Below are 22,526 nucleotides of genomic sequence, written 5' to 3'. Positions count from 1 at the left end.
AGATCAAGCATAAACTTTTGTTTTTATTTGAAAATTATACATTACAGAATATTTATATTGGTGCTAAATCCTACAATACAGAGTATTTCTAATATGGCACCATTATTTTTACTATTTAAAAGACATTTAGTAGGTAATGTACTTTTGAGTACATCATGAGATTTTTCGAGTGCATGGTAACAGCCGTTTTACAAACTTTCTGCTTTACTTAGATTTCATAACGACCAAATTGAATGAAATTTCATTGACATTGCATGAAAGTAGCATAACATTACGCCAACATTCTCTCCACTGTGCATTTTGCCAATGTAAACCACTTCATCTTATTTTTACACCTATCGCAGAAGTACGGTACAAATGTGTTGCGTCACCAAAGATAACAATTCAAAGGATTGGCACACGCTGATGATGTATCGATGTTTGTAACCTTTGGAATTACTTCAGAAACACCGTGTGTTCTTCATGTTAACCATTGTATAACTTGAAAAAGAAACGAAGCAGTGTTGTGCGCTTCAAGGATAAGGAAGATGTTTTTATGCTCTATTTTGCAAATAATTATCTTACTACAAGGTAGGTAATTTAAATAGTAGAACATACTATACTCTCTCTCTCCTTCTTGACCCATGGGATATGGATTAAATGATAAATATATGTTTATAATAAGTATTAATTAGACAATGCACGAGTCACATATATTGTAGAGTGGGGCAAAGAACTAAATTATTGGTAGGAAAAACCAGGACATTCAAGAGTTATCGTCTACCCCCCCCCCCCTTTTTCATCATGTCTATTCTCGCAATGGTGACTTTTCTTAAACTGGTTTATCAAACGCTAGCAGGTTTTTGTCTCGAATATTAATATGATCAACTCCTTCACTCTAACCAGTCCACTACGCTAGTGTAATTTATATTACATGATCTGGTATTTTCCCGCCCGAAATTAGTTTCCTTTTATATGTATAAAATTGCGTCTTTTTTCCAAAATAACACAAAGATCTAAATTATATTTTGTTCTCTTAAGTTAGTGCCAGATAAATGTTCCAAGAACTAAATTATATTTTGGTTCCACAAGATGAAATGTATTTGGTATTTACTTATATACCAATTTGGTATCAAATACAATTGAGAGGCCACTTCAGACTTTAAGTCAGATTGTTATGCCCTAAGCTGTGACTTGATTAGCTTATGCATAAATACGGCACTGCCAAAACACAGCTAGTGCGATTTGTGAATGCATCGAAGTGAGTTTATCTTAGTTGTCAAGGAAGTAAGGTGAAATAACTACAGAGACACGATAAAGGCGTCGGGTTATATTTCTTTATCAAAGATTTATTTCTTTTTTTGAAATGTCAAGTTGTTTAGAAATAGCTATTATATCTCAGATTGAACTTCTGTTGATGCTGCAGTTGCACCATTTGTTGAAAACGCTCAATCATAATCATATAATGATAATAAATCGTTTTATTTCACATGTGATGTAATTACATACAGACACACACACATACAAACAGACGCACACACACACACACACACACACACACACATATATATATATATATATATATATATATATATATATATATATATATATATATATATATATATATATCCTTTAACCATATTACCATATAAGGAATCTAATCATTTTGAAAAGTAGTTAATTGCGACTTAGCAATAGTACAGCTTATTTCAAAATGGTTGGACAGGTACGCTTTATGTGTTCTTAGAAACATAAACATCCATATACAATAGCAAAATAAGACATCAGTTCCTTTGAGCAGATACGTTAATTTAACGTTCTGTTTAAAGTATAATGTCTTGCTATTCATCGATAATCCCAGTATAAATCGGACCAATCTTTTCAATTCACTATGAATAACTTTCGGCGTAGTATTGTGGTTATGTGATGGTAGAATATAATTTGAAAGCTTTCTGATTTATGTAAGGGGTCAACTGATATCATAACATGTCATCACCTTTGACCAAGGTTTTGCTAAATAATTACTTGAAATTCCAAGCAACAGTAACAAACTGGTAACTGGATTTTTGTGTTTGTCGTCACATTTCCGACTAAATTGTAATTAACCTATGAGTTAACAACCAATCAGCTCTCTTGAAAGCAAGGTATACAATAATTTCTTTCATTTTCTTCATTTTTTACCTTATGGTCGTTTCGTTTCAAATGCGAAGGAAGCTAAAGTATTAACAAAAAAATGTAGGAAGGAATCGTAGCTAATGAGATTTTTCGAATCATATTTCTTATCGGGAACTATACAATTCTACATTTACATAGCAATCCAAAACGTCTTAAAATATGAAGTTTCTTTTTTATATTTATTTGGTGAAGTATGATGTTTGTCTTGTCTTTTTCTGCCGAATGCTTCCTTTAGCATGAATGACGAATATATATTGTGGACAATATTGTGAATAAAATTGAAAACGCTGTATTCAAGAACAAGGATTCTTATCTTATTTGGAATAATCATCTTTTATGTGTCACTTTTGAATATGTTTGTTTTGTTCATTAAATGTAGGGCGTTTTTCAGTAAAAGTTTTTTAGGTAACCTATGTTTCCTTTGTAAATCTATTCACGTTTCAATATGGCACCCTAATATTGATTTCACATTTAACCTCCAAGGGACGCTTAACGCGAATTGCATTATATATTCCATAATGTTACTAATTGGGACTCGTTGAGGAAAGCAAACTGTTTTCTTATTGGTATGGTCCGATTTTATTAGAAATGACATAAAATCAGTTTCATATATATCTGTTTATGACACAAAGGCACGTATACAGAAATGTCAACTAGATTCATATATTTAGGACGCGGAGAGTTGCGAGAATTACATACAAGAATAGAAGGAAAAAACACAATATACTAGGAAAAAGAAGTTGGATGACGAGAGGGCGAGAATTCGAGCTATATTAAACGCGAAGCAGCCTCTTCTTTAAGTCAACTGTCTTTTAACGGTGAAAGAAAGCATGAAGAGGTTGTAGTTGAAATACGTTCATCTTTTAAATGCTTCCTAATTATCCAAGTACTCTTAGAATGAACATTTCTCGAAACGTTTCTCGCAAAGTAATATATCATTTAAAGAAGCTGTTTGTCTTAATAATACAGCATAAGAACTAAGAAACATTCCTCAAAACGGCACATAGCATCAAAACAATTAAACTCTCAAAATCCGATTGAGACATAATACAATTTAAAAATTGTGTTCGGATAGATATCTAGCGTTGTAGCAACAAGATATGATATTGGTTACCTAAATCTTACGAGAGCAAGCATAAGTTTCGTATTGTAGCCTTAACGTTAGTATTGATAGCCATGTATAATCAATAAACTTAAAGCCAACGCAGTCTAGATAAGACAACGTGATTAAGTATATATATACAAACATATAATTTCCGATGGAAACAAGAGTAAAAACAAGGCGAGGTAATAAAATCATAGTCAGGAAAATGTATATGCCAAGATAAATGTTAACCAGTCGATGTGTACCAATATATCCTTTTCGGACAATATTTATAACATACTTGATGTGTAAGATTAATGCAAAGAATCGTAAAGGAACATTATTCGTCACAAGCACTAACGTCATATGCATTTAAGTATAACATTGTTCTCAAACAATTCTACCTGACGGAGTATTTCTAATCCGTCAATATTCGTTGTCATCATTTTAATAAATGGGAGAGGTAATGTACGTATGAATAGTTCAGGCTGTTTTTAAGTACATGAACGCTGCCATTTTATCAACTCTCTGGTTTAGAAGGTTTAGCGTTTCCATTATGACCAAATGCAAAGCAATTTAATTTAAATTACTAGAAAGGTGCATACATTTATGCCAACATTTTATCCAATGCTCATGTTACCACCAATGCAAACAAATTTATAGTATTTATATAATATAACAGGAATACCGGGTAGCTATATAGTGTCACTTAAGATAAAACCCTATAAGATTGGAACATGCTGATAATTTATTGATTGTTTTAACCCTTTGGATTACTTCAAATATTCTGGGTTTTCTTCCTTTTACCCATTGTGTAAGTTGGAGAAGAAACGAAACAGTGATATGGACTGAAAAAACAACCATGGTAGGAAAAAATGATTGTATACGCCTTTTAGCAAATCGTACTCTTACTGCAAGGTAAGCAATTTAGGACAGTATAACTTAATAGCCTTTCTTTCTCTCTCTCTCTCTCTCTCTCTCTTTATATATATATATATATATATATATATATATATATATATATATATATATATATATATATATATATATATATAGATAATGTATTATTCAGGCGATGTGCACGAGTGGAATATGTCGCAGGACGTTCTAGTTTTATTCTTTCATACGTTTTTAGTATACAAGTTATCACAAGAGACAATATTCAAAACGTTTTATTGAATGACGGCAGTTTTGTGTCGGACACTATAATACCTTTTATGTAAACAGTCACTTATCCTCGTGTTATTTAATTTTCACTTCTACTCGTCCTCTCGTCTGTGCCCGCCCAGCTTTTGTTTCTTGTTTGATAACTTTGCATAATTTAATTATCTGCGTATAAAGGTTACAATTTCTTAGTTCTAAATTAATACCAGATATACAAACCACTATTTAAACTACATCGTTTGCATGCCACACAAAAGAAATATGTCCACTATATAGTTAAAACAATAACATTTTAGTTTTAGTATATACCGACTTGCTTTTCATAGATTTAGCTGAATCTTTGGCACAGAATTCTCAAACCCACCCGCTTTTCGTATATTCACCTTGTAAACTGATCACATAATTAAAATAGAGCAGTATAATTGGGTTGACCTATTCGGTAAATTATATTTTTGCCATTTCCTAAACTATTTGACCGTATCTGAAAACATAGCTAAGTTGATCTAGTAATAAGTCACAGTCTATGTATCATGTTGTCATGCAGGTAAGGGGAAATAGCTTTGGAGAGACGCAAAAGGCGTAGGGTCGAATTTCCTTATCAAAGGTTAATTGTCTTGTCTGAATTATATGGCAATTTGTTTCCGAGCTCACAAGTAACGGTTTATAATGTTGCACACTGCATTATATAACGAATCTATTCATTCTGGACAACTGAATAAATCTCAGAAGCTTATAAATTATCATCATTTATGCACGTAGGTCGGAACAAGATGTCATAGTTATTTATTAATTTAGCTATAAGATAGTCTATTGCAACACTGTTGGTTAGGTATTCTTTGTATGGTCTTCTTTGAGAACTAGAATGGTATACCTGGTTTAGGTTATTGATATTGACTTACCCTATATAATTATGTTGCCTCAGTTTTGAACATTTTGTGTGCACGGAGTGAAGGGATGGCATTCACTATAGTTGTGGTTTTAAAACAGATCCATAACCAGAGAATGGAAATGAACACAGCCTATTTAACCTTATGTAAATTGCCCAAAGTTAAACTCGTTTGACGATACAGCAGATTCTAACACTCCCACATTTATTAGCTTGGGAATATATTTTTTATCTGTGTGACATATTCATGATGTGTCATAATACATCGTTCTTATCGAATATAGCAGCTGTATAATATTTCTAAAATATGTCAAACTGAACTTCGAGGACTATACTAGTGACGTTTTGATTCTGTTTGAGTCAGTTCAGAAGGGTAGTGGATTTTGTACTACTCACTTCTTAAGTGTGGTGGATTTTGTATTACTTGTGCGTTTCTCTTCTCACAATCTGATGTCTACATGGCACATGAATGCAATATATTTTTAATATCCACCATTCCATTGTATTCATTTAATTAACTTAGAAACATTACATTCCTTTTGGGGACCACATTAACATGTATAATCATCTAAACCAAATGGTATGTCTCGTGTGTCTTCATCATTATTAATGCCTTGCATTGTGCTTGGGTTTAGTAAATAAAGGCCAATTCTTTACTTATACATAATATGCCGGTACTGACCAGTACAACGGATTCGAACCACAAAAGGCCGTCTACAACCATGACATTAAATAATACTGGGAATGGATCATACGACAAACATCAGACAGGAATTACCTCAGGAGCTCAGAGCTTCTTGTTTTGCCTCGCAATCATGAGAAAAGTGAATAAAGTGGCTTGTGACGACTGACAACAAACATATCTCAGACCCTACATCGAAGTTTTCAAGGCTTCAAGAGACAAATACCAGTTTTCAAAACCTGGATTGCACTGTATGATGTTGATCAATGTTTTGTAAGCATTTGTTGGGCAAATTTGAAAAATAATTATGATTTTATTTAATTCAACTTATATTTAAAATCTTTTAAAATGGCAGGGTAATTAATTAGATTTCCACTTTTATAACGCAAGGAAAGTATCAAATTTTATTTTTCCTCTGTCATGAACGTTCTCCGAATCCCTCTAGTTTGCTGAACAATTTATCTAGATTAATATTTTCTTGTATATAGTTTAGATACAATTTTCCGGTTTAGTCTGTATTTTACTTTCCGATAAAAAGTTAATCGAGGTAATGATAAAACCATTTGATATTAAATAAATGTAGCAAACGAAGATGACGATGAGAAGCCATGCACTAAATATTATTATATTTAAAAGCATGCTCAGAAATGCATGTCATCTCCTTGATTGTAAACTAGGTCATGATGGTAGTTTAGGGATAACATACATAACTGCTCAGTTCAATAATATATGGCAATTGGAAAAATAGCATGTTTTCGCATGTTATGGGAGTGTAGCTTAGTTGCTCCGCTTGTGCGGTCTACGAGAATTTACCATTTCGCACCAGGGCACATGCTGGATCTATGCCAATATATCCAGAAATTTAAACTCCTCTCTTGAAAGTCGGCGTACACTGAATACAGGAACTTCATTGAGGGGTGTAAGGGAATTTAACGTTATAGCACATGTTATGTGAATTTAATATAGTAACGCCACTTGAGGGATATCATTTTCTTTAACATAGGGTTCCATATGAGATTGGACTTCGAAATTAACATTGAGGGTAATTGGCAGCACTAGCAAAGGTTCTGGCTTTAAGCGGCACACATGATGTCCAAAATTGATATGCGACCTAGTAGCTGTATATTTCTTATCTATCTATCTATCTATATATATATATTTATCTATCTATCACTCTCTTTCTCTCTCTCTCTATCTCTTGACATAGAGAAAAATGTCAGTCTGACAATTTAATAAGAACAATAACATATGCCATGCTGAATTTAGGGGAGATGACTTTGCTGGAACTAAACAAGGTAAGAGTTACCCAGTTACAATAGATGCATTTCAATAAGTTTAATATCAGATGTTTGCATATGACTCAACTATTGAATAATGCATAAATCACAGCTCCCGTTTTAGTTTATATCCTATGATAATGTTCCCTACTACCTTAAGCTCCCCCTGCCAGGGCTTTTACCATCGATACTGTTATGCATTGGCTTGTAATATAAAGTGGTGTTTAAATGATAATCAAAACAAGTGGGTGTATGAAAACTTACTAAAAGTGGATTTTGGATCTCATATTAATGGGTGTCCAATAGTAATCAAAATGGTTATGTTGGATGGTATATCAACAAGTGTTTGTTTGACAGCAATATAAATTATGTTCCGGATAGTAGTGTTTTGGTTATTGCTCTGAAAAGAAGATATCTGTTATTAAATCGACAAGTGTTTGTGCATAGCAATCAAAAGGGGTCTGTTCAGAAAATTTAAGTAGCATATTAAAAGGTGGATGCTGGATACTAATTATTGCGGTACATTGGATAGAACTAAAAGGAGGGCACTGGATAGTACTCAAAACGTCCGATGTTTGCTTGTATTGCAAATAGTGGTTGGTGGAATGTAATGAAACATTGGAATGGATCGTAATAATAAAGTGGTGTTCTAGGTGTTATTGAAAATTTCAACAATGCGTTTCCGGTATAGATATAAAAGTTTTATAATAGTAAAACAGGTTGCAACATGATGATAAGTTCCCTCAGTACCACGACTATGTTAATTATTGTTACACTCCTAAAGTTGAGCTCTCATGTTAAGTTACCACTGAACCCAGCTGATTATGGCAGACAAAACGAAATATTCATACAGGCGCTACGATCTCTAAAGCAATCGCTCACTGACATACTGATATCAAAGCAACACCTTGCCCGTGGCTGGGTGGAAGTGCCCCGTGATGACTATGTCCCTACGGATGCTGGCCTTGCTGTGTCGCACGGGGATGCCACGTCTACGAGGAGTAGCTCTAAGGCACCCGTGAAGTCCCGGTTCTGACTGGCCTGCAGACTGGGTCACTAGAGCAACCCGTGCTTGTAGGTCCACCTGGTAATTCCGGAAGCTTGTTCGCTTTTGTGAAATTTGGCAGGCTTTTTGCGGCTACTGGGGTACTCCATAGTCAGCACAGGCACATACTTGTCAGTATGCCGCTCTGCCTTATAGTACATCAAAAACAAAACAGTATGGTGCACCTAGATGAGGGTCGAAATTGCAGAAAAATGGTCTACTATATTGCGAGTCTCTTGCGCTTAAATTTGCCTAGTGACATAATTTACGAGTCAGTTTTTGAAGTCTTTGGGATCATTGTTTCCAACGTAAGCATTATAACATTCGTCGCCCCGTTCCAGTAACCGCAGGGAGTGTGGAAGAAGGACCCAAGGCAGGCTTCCCTTGCCCCATCAAGCGAATTTGGCCCTCACCTCGACTGTAACGAGCATACAGCTTAGTCACTACCCGATGGCCGTTATGCCTTCGATCAATTCAACATCGATCTTATGCAAACAATGAGTGCACATCTCCAGAAGTAAAGTTACCGACGACATTAAGCTAATTATGCTTGGAAGTAGTAAAGGAGAGGAAGGTGATTTGTCTCCTTGTACATACCTCGAGACCGTCTTGACAGGAAGCTACCCACGGTGCTTTTGCCAAGCTTTTCGACCTTCTCAGGGCATATTAAAAGGAATTTGTTTCCTCACACAGGCAACACCGTTGGCCATGGCTACCACACGTCGGTGGCTGAATGTTATGATCTTTCGCCTGCGATGCAGTCACAATGAAACTATTTTTAAAGGTTTAGCAGGCGTCTTCTATGTTTGGACGTTGCTGTTTATTCCTCCACAGGGAGATGGAAAACCTCGGCATGATTGGTTCTTACCTTCCGAACATTGATGGTGTGTGGCCTGTGAAATACGAGGTCGACACCATCAAATACCTTTTAGCACTCTTTTGTAATTCGACGACAGTAATATCAGGATAACCTTGATGGAGATAAGAACAAAGTTATTGCTTACACAAAACAATTCCATCAGCCACATTAGCGTCAGAGATAATTTACTTAATTTGGCGGTACGCCCATATTTAAAAGGTGGTCCGCCCGTGTACGCCCATGGTGCAAGAAAAAAGTGTCCTGGATGAGTCGGCAGACAGACAATCGATACTTCAAAATGTCTATGATAATAAGCATGCGGCAATAATAGAGGAAGATACATAGCTTCTTGTGGATGTTGTTTTGTTAAGAAATAACGTTGGACTGGTTCAAAAACTGTATAACAAAATTAGACGGAGTTTTTGGATTTCGAGAGTTCTATTAGTGGCGAGAATCTTCCGCTCAGTGCTCGCTATACAAAACGTTTTAACTGTGTGGTTTGACAGCGAGACAGAATTAATTACCTGACTACCAGTAAACTACGAAAGATTGTTTGCAGGGGCTGCGAAAACCCGCTCAGTGTTTATTCAATCTAATATTTAAAAATACATTTAAAATTTTAAAATGCCTACTGACGTAACCTAATGCATCCAATAAGAATAAATTAACTCTTCGAAAAGCCCATACACCATAAACCTTCTAATGGGAAACTAGTAAACAGATCTTACTATTAATAATATTAATTGGCGTAAACACATACGTCAACAACTATTTTTGGATCCTGCTTAATATTTTAAAATAGAATTGCAAAAAGTGTAAATAAATAAGGTCTAAATTGATCATTACACTTTATAGTCATGAATAAGAACTGCACATAAATCAAACGAAATCGATATAGTTCTAAAACTATACTTGGCACAATCATCAGTTGGATTGAGGTATTTATCTTTCTGGGTTATCTTCTCTGGTTTTTTATGAGTTATTTCCCGTTGACATCTTGTACAGAAAACAAATCTTACAAACATCGCTAATCAATTTGTACGCTAAGGATCAACACAATTTCAATCAAAATAGAGTGGAGTTTTACATGTTTCTATGAAACTTTGTAATACTGATCTAATTTGTCTTTATTACTATATTGTGGCTTGCACTCACAAGCATGTCGTCCATCGTTACTATGAATAAACGCATACGGCGAAAACGTAATATCTAGGAAGTTGCAGCACTGAGTAACCAAGCCATTATCTATCAATATTTATTTAATTCAAGCACAAGTCTTGGTCCTGCTTCATCTCGTGAAGTCTTCTTATGCACTCTATCATTCCTTTATGTTGAGTATAATGCGTCCCTATTCGGTTTTATTAGAAAAATATATTTCAACAGATAGTTGCTTACATTATATATTAGAACGTTTGTCATTGCTTCTTCTATTAGAACTGCTGTCTTAATTACTCTTTTAATACCTCAAATATTATACTGCCTTGGGTTTCTGCTCTTTAATGATCCATTGGTCATTTTGAAACAAATACAAAACTTATTAGTAGTCAGGAACTTCCGCGATTAACACAATGTACCTACATTGTGACAACGTTTTTAATTTTGAAGTAAATTATTCTTCATCAAAAAAATTGTGAAAACAAGTTTAAAAATAAATTTCTTCATATTGATTACATTGCTAGTTACGAACGTATGTTCTAATTCTCATATATCCTCGAGTATTATTCTTCACTTAAGTTCAGTAGGTGCTATGTATTACGTTAATTGTCATATTTAAATTAAAATGTAAAAGTCCGACTACCATGACCACTTAAATTTTACGAGTAGGGTTAATGTTAGTTATACTATTATTTTCTTTTACAAATACATGGACAATTGAATTGGCTTATTTTATATCGTCATCTTTAGTTATATTGAATTTGTTATTTTGTTTTCAATACTAAAATCTAAGCGGATACCATTACGACTATTGTCTACTTTGATTGGAACAAATATAATAAACTTTATTTCCAAAATTATATCTTTTTGATGATTTTATTTTATAAAAAATTATATAATGAGTTAAAATACTTTAAATATTATTTCATTTAATTTCAATGTTATATATTTACACAGTTAAATTACCTTTATGATTGACTATTAAGACAGCTTAAGTTTTAAAAAATGACCACAATTAGCTGTTTATTCAATATGATTCGAACGTTATATTGTAGAAAATATGAAAGACGTTGTGCTAAAAATTAAAAGAAAGCTGCAATTAGATGAAAGGTGAAACGGTTATTCCAATAAAACGGTGAAACAATTTTCTACTTTTCTGTAGCTAATAATAGCACAGCAGCAACGCGGGGCATAAATATATATTAAAAGAAACAGTTATAAATACTATATTCTTGTAGTGGGGCTGCTTGAGGAGTTTGGCTGCTGGCTATGGATTTTTTTAGCAGCATTGTAGCACAAAACTGATAAAAGCATAATGGTGTGACAGATATATTCCAGAATATGTATTCTTCTTTGGTAGCAGAAAGAGCAACAACATTACCTGGTTTTCCTCATAGGCCTATAACATCCGTCTATCAATATTTCTTTAATAATTATTAATTCCAATTATAATTATCGCAACATAATTCAAACTTGTTTATATATATATATATATATATATATATATATATATATATATTGATACTTAGATAGGTAGATCTATAGTTTTATTGTTACCTTTTCAGTTTTGCCGGTGGTAGCTGCCGAAAATTGTCAATACGGTTACTCAACGTACTCTTCATATTACTACTCAAGATACTGTTCTAATGGCTGCTGTGGCACTAAATATAGTGATTACAGTGACGTCTGTTGCGCGTAAGTAATATTTATTTTGATATCGGTTAGGGTGCTTATTTATCAACAACCATTGTACTAATTACATCGAAAGTACAGGTTAAATAGTTAAATCTAAAAGTAGAAATGCAAAATTAAAGATGTTATCTTGCAAAAGAAATAGGTTCTGAAAATAGGTTTTACAAATATGATTTTTATTCCAGTCACGAAATTCATGGCACTTTCAAGCCTAATATATGTTTTGGTTGTTTAGTATAATTATGTTATCAGGGCTTTTGAAAAAATATGATGAAGTAGTTGAAGTGCAAAATTAAAAAGCTTTATTGATCTTGTTTATCAAAGCATTCTTGTTTTGAAAGTAGCTACAGTTCCAGTGAAGTTGGTGGCGGCGCTATAGCTGGAATTGTGTTTGGGGTTCTTGCCTTCCTCGGTATAGTGATTGGTTGCATCGTCTGTTGTTGTGTTGCCGCAAACAATTCTAGCAGACGCACAGGGACGGTTATCCAACCGGGGAACGTTGGTATGCAGACTGTTGTAGGTAAGTAATTGAATAATAAAATGATTACTAGTGACGATGATGAAAGTCATAGCAACATTATCCTTAGTATCAAGAGATGAAATGAGTAATAATGATGAACATAGAAGTAGCACATTGTTAATAATAACATTAATAATAATAATAATAATAATAATGATAATAATGAGTATAATAATAATAATTATTATTATTATCATTTTTATTATTGTCATTATTATTATTATTATTATTATTATTATTATTATTTTGTACTTGTTGTATTATGATTGTACTAGTTGTTATTGATGTAGTGTTATCATCATCACGCATTAACAATTATTTAAAATTTCATTAGTTAGCTCTTCAAGCGTTACACAAATGTTCTTGTTGTTGAGAAAATTAAGGAAATAATTGTTAATCGTATCATTATATCTGCTCAGATTATTTTCTTCCGCGCTTGCATGGATGATACTTTCTTATAGCCAAATACATGTATCATATTGCGTTGCTCATTATCACCACGATATTCTCCTTCAGCAACATTTTATTGAATTGGAAACTTATATATATCGAGCATTGTGTTTTAGTTTAAACCACTTAAAAGTGTAAGCTGAGAGGTAAAGGTGTTCTTTTCTAAATGAAGCACTTACTACAAATTAGTGAATACATTTGGAATATGACACTGTGTTGCAATCACTTTTCCATGAGCTTCAGAAAGTCATATACTGTCATTATATGCAAGTGAATATGGGTAATGGTGACATCGGCGCATCTTTCGTTGATTTTGCAATGCAATAATCATTTCAACGACAACATTTTTCAAGTACAAATCATAACAACGACACGTTTTCTTTCCAATAATTATCTAAATTTGCTTGCTAGTTACCGAATAGCCTAACATTACAATTATTACGATGAACGATATAGGATGTAATTTACACATACATATATTATCAAAAAATAACAGAAGTCGCTATGGCTCATCGATTTATAGGTCAATAAAACATATCTTCCAGTATACGTAAGCACACATAGTCATTTAAATGTTCGTAAAAAAACGGTTTTCTATTTTAATTGTTTGTCTTTTCTATGTTTTTTTGTATTTGGCTTTGAAAAGGATTCATTCTGAGTCGAAAGCGCTTAGGCTAGTCTGAGACTAGTTTAGCAATGTTCGTAGTCAGGTTGTTTTATGGTTGATAATTGGTGTATTACATACTTCTGGAGGAGAATTTTTTATTATAGTTATATATTGAATAGTAGTATGTTCGATCGCATGACGGCGATAAATATGCTATACATATTCCTTTTTAACATTGCAGTGAATAGCACTGCATTCTCGCAGGGCCAGTCAGCATTTCCTGGTCAACAAGGAGCTGTCGGATATGATTATCCCATTGGTGTCCAACCACCTCCATATGCCCAGCATACTAATGTATCTCAGGGAAGTGCCAATCCTGCCTATCCACCACCACCACCACCAACGAAATACTAGAAGGAACCGTCTCCTTTTGATTGTCTTTATCAATTTGTGTTAACACAGTCAAAAATAACGAACTTGTTTTAGTTACAATCACTTTGCTCGAGAGAGAGAGAGAGAGAGAGAGAGAAAGGGAGCCAACAAGAGTGAGAAAGAAAGAGAGAGAGAAGAGAGGAAGGAAGAGAGCGAACATTGAGTTGGCGAGAAGAGTTTTGTACCCAAAAAACTAGATTTTATTTTTATACTTGCAAATTTGATATGTGTATAATATACTAGGTTCCTCTACAAGCATCACTGTGATGTATCACTAGTTATTTATAATAACTTTGCCATTCGGAATTTATGTTTCCATTTTGGATAAATAAGAAAATATTGTTTAAACATCCATTTGCGCATGAAGAAGAATGTCAGTTCTGACACCTAATCTTGTATTCATTAAAAAAGTGTACTTAAGTCCATCCATTCAATGTCCTTTTTCTGCAACAAAATATAAATGTTTGAATAACACTAAATGCAATGATCGTGATAGGAGTTTTATTTGAGGACATTATTGTTCAAAAGTTGTTGTCTCATTATCTGTATTAAACACGTTAGAAGTTGAGTGCGTTATCTCCGAAAGAGCCCTGCATGCAAATCGAATCCAATATTTGAAATAATGCTATCAGAGGCACCTTGTACGCCGAACCGCAAATTTCAAAGTCCTTTGTGCAGATACCTGAACGACTTCGGTATAAACCGATTTCTTCTTTCAAAGTGGCCTTGACCTTTGAGCTTTATATCCAATGATCAAACATTTTCCTCCTCACAAGAAATGCACGCCTTTCGCAAAGTTTGAGTCAGGTTTGTCATGTACAGCTAATGTTATTGTGCAGAGGCCATATGTATAAGCCAAAGATGATACCCACCCTATTTGGAATGAGGTATATCATGCAAAATTAATGTCATTGTCGGAATTCAATTTTAATTTTTTCACATTAACCTTGAGTGTAAGCAATTTTTTAAAACTTGGCAACAAGGGATGTCACATAACAAAAATGATTGTGCTTAAATCGTGTTTCGACTTCTCACAGTTTTATTTGGCCCTGCAATCGACGACACTTTTATCCGATTTACAGCTGCAAACTAGTCGACACTTTTGAATCTGGAAAATGATCCAGCATACAAAAGGTATGTTTCTTTCATTAGTGAAAGTGGTTTTGGACATCGACATTTTGATTCTTAGAATATAGTTTTCATTACAGTAAGTGAAAGCCAAAAACACAATTTCATAAATGTAGGTGTTAAACAATGAACATTGTTCTACAAAATCGAAACTGCTAACAGACATATGACTGGACAAAACCATGTGCTGTTTGTATGTAAAGAAATACAATTATTTTTAATCATGTTTTTATATCTCTTTCTGGCTTTAAAGTATGAATAATAAATAAACCTTTCAAAGAATCTAACAAACATATTCTTTATGATTTATAATGTTCATTTTTTTCTAAAAGGTTTTGCTTCCTTTTAGCAAACCAATGGTGCAGAGTTGCCACTAAGGTCATTTATCCATCAAAATGAAACATGCAACGCTTGATTTCAATTACTTAATACACAATGCAATCGTCACCTTCTGACTGATTTAGAGATTGTTCTTTCAACACAAAAACAACAACCCGTAAATGGTAGATCAGCTGAGACGACATTGCTGTTGTTTATTGCGTACAACAGTCATAACCTTAGTGACTTAAGTAAGATGCCAAATAAAAAACAAGATAATCTGGACACATGTTTAATGATTTAACCTAATATAATACCAGAATGAATATGACACTTACTTTGTCTGAACACGTCATATAGGCGAACGCAGCTGTTGACAAATTCTAAAAATTATACCATATTGGAAATCCGATAAATTAGAAACCGAAGGGTTACCAACGTTATAATTATCATTGCTTTGAAATCGGTTTGGCGTAACTAAACCCAACTTGTATTGGGACAGTATATAACACGGATATCTGCTAGATATCACCTCTTCTCGTGTAATACATATATCAGGTCCCAGCTGATTGACTGATCAGTAATGTAAAACGTACAGAACGATTGAGTGCTCGTGCTCGAAGCATATCCTAACCGAGAAGTTATTGTTAGTGTCACAGTTTTTCTGAACACGTCTTTAGTAGTGTCTAGGAATGGTATGCTAGAGTAGAGGTGGTTTAGAACTGTAGCTATTTTAGATGTATGTATTACATTTTGGATCAAACGTGTATCTTCATACTATTAAATTGTGAAGAGCAAGATGCGTGATTATCTTGTGCACATGCATTACTATTATATGCAATCATTTCTATATTTAGTAAGAGATTAGTCAGGAGCTTAACACATTTAAAAATGTCAATAGGTAGCGAAGTAACACTGCCTGATGTTGAAATGAGTGATTAAGTCACCTTTGTGATGTCTGCTACATGATAACTGTGATAAGAAAAGACCTCACAAAAAGGCACTGAAACGTTTGAATAAAATCAATGAACACTAAATAATATACGCCTGAGGTTTGGCGTTAAAATAATAAATTATTCTCAACAGATGTATATGAAAAATAACGTACGCAAAAATGAAAAGGCGAAGACCTGTCGAAACATTTGACTCAAAATTAATCTTTGAAGCGAAAACAATCATGTTTCTAGCATCATCAGTTAGAATAATATGTTTTTTTTTTTTTTTTTGTAAGGATTGACTAATATATTTGTTGTGGCGGGAGAAGAGTAGCGGAACTTTTATATTGTTCCTTGCCTTTGGGTTATTTTAGAAAAAAATATGCAGAGTGTAATTCTCTGAGTTTTGTTTTTCAGTGTAAACTTAAACAATCTTAAGTGGTAAACCAGGTAAACATGTTATATTTGTTGTTTGCATGGCGATATTATAACATATGTATCAACACTCCTATATTAGCTGCCAGGGTAGTATATATACTGACTTATTTGTCAGAACAGTTGCACTATTTCCTTGTAATTATTCTTAAACATAGTGAATGTTTAAGTTCTACGCCTTACGATTTAGAGCACTTGTATCCAAAAAGGGTATTAAACTTTACTCCCGTATTTACCAATTGGGATTTATTCCACCGGTGATATATATTTTTGTTTTCCTTAGTTCATTCAGAAATTAGAAAATATGTATTTCGAAACTGTTCATACCATTAAAACATGTTTAAGTTAGATCATAGGTCACATTTGATTCAAATTGTGCTTCTTTTAATATATATATATATATATATATATATATATATATATATATATATATATATATATATATATATATATATATATATATATATATATGTGTGTGTGTGTGTGTGTGTGTGTGTGTGTGTGTATATATATATATATATATAGATAGATAGATAGATATATTCTGGAAGTATATTTGTAACAAGTTATAAACAATTTTATTTTGAAAAAGAAAAAGCAGCAAATATATTTTAAATATTGCACAAATATACTGATACAATTTAAACACTAATAACTAAAATGTAATTGACGGACGACTGAACAGTTGCAAGGCCTTACAAATAAATTTTCATGAAAATGATTTAAAGTAAAATACTTAATAATTTATATTGTGTGCCATTACCCTTTGTTTTATGTTCGATTTTGATCAGATGAGAGGTCATATCACTCAAGGAATCAGCTCTTATTTTGTATGTACTATGACTAGTTCAGGTTAAATTTTCGAGCAAATGGGAGAAATCATTTGATCTCCTGTCTGGAGTTGATACTGCATAGTTTCCATAACGACCACATGTAATTACATTGGAGTCGCAGTATATACAAAACGCAGTTAGGTATGAAAATGTATGATTCAAAGTAAACGACTTTATATTAGTCCTGTCCTTATTTCAGACTTATAGCTGCAGAGAGTCACTAATATAAACACCTATAAGATCGACAAAAGCAGAAACTTTATTGTTTGGATTAAACGTCGAGGTTACCGGCCCTACGTCAAATTATCAGCGTGTACCTTACGTCAACCATAGTGAGATAAAATAATTTGCAGCTTATCTGAGAATCGAACCGGTCGTATATACTACAATACTTCAATCAGAGGAATAATACTCTTATACGCCTTTTTTCGGATAGTTCTGTTGTTTCAAGGTACACAGTTATAACTAGCAGGAAATATAGTGTACGTCCGAGGCATTGTTTATCATTGTCTTTGCAGTAATGTTGCGAATCTGCTATCTGGATTATGTTTTGCTCATCATTGAAATAACCTGTGTAACTGAGGAAACAAAACAGAAGGCAAAAAGAGATAAACTAGAGATAGAACGGGAAGCCGAAGAAAGCAAAATGGCTTTTAGCATGGTAAATATAGAACTGTAGTTTTCAGACTTAATTCAACACACTGTGGTTTATTTTATACATTAATTGAAATAAAAAAAATAAATTACAATAATCTCCTCCGCTATTTAGACAAACACCATTAAGTACTTTATTCTTTGTGTACATATTATCAGCTATGATAACAGCATCAAGAGGCACGGTACAGGCAATAACTGTTAAGTCAGAAGTGGGATTCCCAGTGTTATATTGAGCAGGACGATCAAACGTACAGCAATAGTGAGTCGACCCTGTTTCCAGATATGTTCCAAGGCAAGAAGTTATAATAGACGTCACAGTGTTATTGTTGAAATTATTGTGTACTCCATTATTTCGATTAAGGAAGATCATACAAAACAAACACGAGAATGTGTGGATACGATTAAAGAACAAGAATGAGTGTTTGATTCATGGAGTTTTGATAGTAAATTCTACGGAAATGTTACAAATGAAAAGAAGTTGAGAATAGGAGAAAGCGATAACCGCGTTTATTTTTTTCTGCACACCAAGGGGCGAATGATGTTTGTCACTTATCCTTGTCTTCCACTACCTGTCAAGAACGAGAATAAGTAAAATAGGAAAACTGAATTGTATCTCTCCTTTCTCCAACCATTTCTTCTTTTTTATATCTCCTAATTCTCCACCTTTTCTCGAACGTTAATATTAATTTTTCATGTAAGGGTTTACAGTCTTTTTTTTATGTAAGGGTTTACAGTCTTTATTTTTTGTAGCAAATATTACAAGATATATGAAAATTTATCATAGAGGAGAAAAGTCTTTTTGGTAAACACGACCTAATGGAAGTGTACGTATGTGGTACATTAATATACGTAAATAATTATGACTGACATCGTGTGTATGCTGGTGATCAAGTCATGCGGTTTAAATGTGTTTCAGTTAGGCAGTTAGTTATTTTGATTCCAATTGTTTTTTTTTATACACTCTTTATTGATTTACTTTGTGCATTGTTTAAATAACATACAAGCCTTGTGCTTAATAATATGTTCGACCTGATCTGTTCTTTTTTATACAGATTATTAGCACACTCATTAGAAATTTTCTCAAGACATCCGTCTACATCAACATATAAATACAAGGAATTTTCCGTTTGGCGGACTAGTGCCAAACCTACATAAGTCGTATGGGTGTCGGACTGTAGTACAAAACATTGATCAGGTGTTTCATGGAGGTCTCGTTTTGCAGGCGTTGGATAAATATTTTATAAGTGGTTAATCAACGTGCCTGAAGCCTTTGCATTGCACTTGAAAGGTCGACCAAAGTATCCTTCCCGACCGCAGTGTATAGCTTTTTTACCTTTAGGGGACATGAGTCGAACTTAGTAGGAATGATAAACAGATTCGCCGTTTTGGAAAGGTATTTTATATATTGTAAAATGTACATTTAATGACGGTTGAATGCATAATGAGAAAGAGTAAGATGGTGAAATGTGAGGGTGTGATTGGAAATTGCATCACTCTCCCCTTTACGGTAAGAGGAAATTAACGTTAGCTTGACATGTTGAAAAGTTTATAGGGCACATGGGGAAACGTAATGTTAAAAGCTTACAGCAGTTAACAATTTACTGACCTACACCCCACGTGTACTTAATGACGCACATACCTACTGAAGAACACTTCTGACTAACACGTGCGCATATATACTGACCAGCAGCCATCATTCACTGACTAACAGCAATAGCTAATATTCAGGACAACTAAACAGTACTAATATTTACTGAGTATCACCCGCACATACTACCCAATACATATGAATGGATACTCTTACTAACCTATGTACAGTGTTAAAGTGGATGTACAATAGAACTAAGAGCATAACAGTATACTAGGCAAAAATATTCCTTACAACAGTGCAGTGTAAAGAAAGATGAAATATTTGCATATAAACAAACTTATATGCTATCACAGTTACAGTGGAAGGAGAGATGTAAGAGTATCTCTTACATTTAGAAACTCATTGATATACTATCAACATTGACAGGTGGGTGAAATGGGGTTAGGTTGTTGGGTAAATTTTTAGCTGTAGAAGACAAATTGTAAACAAACATACAAATATAAATACTTCAAAACGTATATTTAGGCAACGCTAGAGTGTTTATCCTGATATATATCAATGACAATTAGATGTGTCACAGGCGGCTATTCTGGATCGATTACAGTATCGATATCCACGGTCATTTCACCTCTGGGAAACATCTCATTTTATATTTAAATCATAAGACATAGAAAGAGTCTGAAATTGAAAGAATGTCATTCTAGCTCTCATTGATTTCTGTGCAGAAATGGGTGTTTTTGTTGTTTCTTATTTTGGCAAGTGCAGTTGCTGGACTCTCGCCCTGTCTTTGGTCAGTGTTGTTGTTCCTTTTCCTAACCTCTTTTGATTCGGAACAGTTTAATTTGCCATCAAATAATTATATTAATCTGAGATAAATAAAACGAATAACCATAATGATCGATAAATCATGTTCAGGTTTGAATCATTTCTTCAAAGTGAGCCCTCCAGTGGCACAGTGAAATAAACATGTGACTAAATGTTTGTCTTCATCTTAATATGACACATGCGTCTTTTATGGTTCATTCATATACTGGTCTATGACAGCTACATTTCCTGCTCTGAATGAAAAGCATAATTCTCGTCTATGTGCATGGCGTTGTCTTTTATGTAGAAGTCTAGAATCCGTTTTCTAAGACTGCGTTTTCTAAATATGTTAGATTGTGTATAAACGATTGCATTCACGAATTCACTTACAACCTTAATGTCTAGTAAATTAATTCAGAGCCTAACATAAAGATTACGACTAACAATATGAAGCATCCGAGGCGGACGCTCTAACCACTAGGCCACCGGAGCGGTACATACATACATGTACATACATTATATATATATATATATATATATATATATATATATATATATATATATATATATATATATATATATATATATATATATATATATATATATATATATATTATATATTTGTTTATTTATTTATTTATTTATATGCAAGTATAAACATCTAAGATTTGGATAATGTTTATGTCGTGCTTGACATTTTGTCTTTGGGTATTGGACAATTATCAAAATGTGTACATTGAGAAATAGGACGCGCATTATAACTTAAAACGTTCTTTAAATGATAATCCAAGAAGTTGGCGTATGATAACTTATTAAAAGTGTGTGTTGGATATTGGTGTTTAGTAGTAAGAAAGAACGGTTCTGTTGTATAGTATATCAACAATTGCTTGTTTCATAGCAAGATAAATAAGTACTGCTTAGTGCTGTGTTGCATAGTATTTTTCAAATTGGATATTATATAGAATAACAACAAGTTTTGGTGCACATTACTCAACAAGTGTTTTTGTGTTAGATATTTCTCAAAATTCAGATGCTTGGTAGTAAATAAAAATGATATGTTGGATAGAACTTAAAAGATGAGTTTTGGATAGTACTCAAAACGTTGCATTTCAGAATGTTTTGAAAACAGTGGTTGTGTCGATAAGATTTATTAAGTGATGGGATCATACATGACAACACAACAGTTACCATACACACATATACGTTTTAGTAACGGAACATAAGCTACACAGGAATGATAAGTTCCCAGAGTGCCCCTCCTATGTTAATTTCTATTGCATTCCGAAAGGGGCGCTCACATGTATAATTACCGCAAAGAACCTAATTGAAACATGCGGTCACCAAGATTTCTAAAGCAATAATAGCTCATGGATATACTGGTATATAGGCAGCAAGTACATTAGAGATCAGATGAAACTATCCATGATCCACTGTTCCGGACCATCGTCGGCCTTGATTTGTCGAACGGGGATGTCACGTCAATGGGTGTAGCTGCAAGGCACCCACGAACTACTGCTTTGGATTGAACTATTGAAAAATGAGCAACTCCTTTCCTTGCATGCAACCCTGCACTCAAAGGCAGTCACCTAACGTTCACTAACAAATGTGGAAACTTTGGTGCAGCTGGTGGGGTTCTTTATAGTCTGACGGACCTGACAGTATGCCGCACATCCGTATCATCCATTAGAATCATATCGATCAGGGTCTAGACGATAGAATAAAGGTTGATAATTGTACGCGACATTTGCGAGTAAATATGCCACATGACATGCTTTACCAGTCAGTTCTTAAAATCTTTTAAAGCCCTGTTTCAGTGAC

At 33.6% G+C, this 22,526-nt stretch overlaps 1 protein-coding gene across 2 annotated transcripts; it reads left to right on the top strand.

Moving 5' to 3' along the window:
- Window positions 1–413: 413 nt before the first annotated feature.
- Window positions 414–15,426, top strand: LOC149788822 (uncharacterized). Of its 2 annotated transcripts, none has more exons than XM_089974950.1 (4): window positions 414–570; window positions 11,872–12,001; window positions 12,343–12,518; window positions 13,817–15,426. In XM_089974950.1, the coding sequence occupies exons 1-4, from the start codon at window positions 528–530 to the stop codon at window positions 13,987–13,989; spliced, it is 522 nt and encodes a 173-aa protein (XP_089831076.1). In that variant the 5' UTR covers window positions 414–527; the 3' UTR covers window positions 13,990–15,426. The 2 variants fall into 2 exon arrangements, with proteins under 2 accessions (XP_089831076.1, XP_089831075.1); XM_089974949.1 differs by having other exon boundaries at window positions 12,340–12,518.
- Window positions 15,427–22,526: the final 7,100 nt, after the last annotated feature.

The sequence above is a fragment of the Sinohyriopsis cumingii genome, chromosome 11 (assembly GCF_028554795.1).
Source record: "Sinohyriopsis cumingii isolate HCF-2022 chromosome 11, ASM2855479v2, whole genome shotgun sequence".
Taxonomy (NCBI): Eukaryota; Metazoa; Mollusca; class Bivalvia; order Unionida; family Unionidae; genus Sinohyriopsis; species Sinohyriopsis cumingii.
This window is presented reverse-complemented; position numbering and strand designations above follow the sequence as displayed.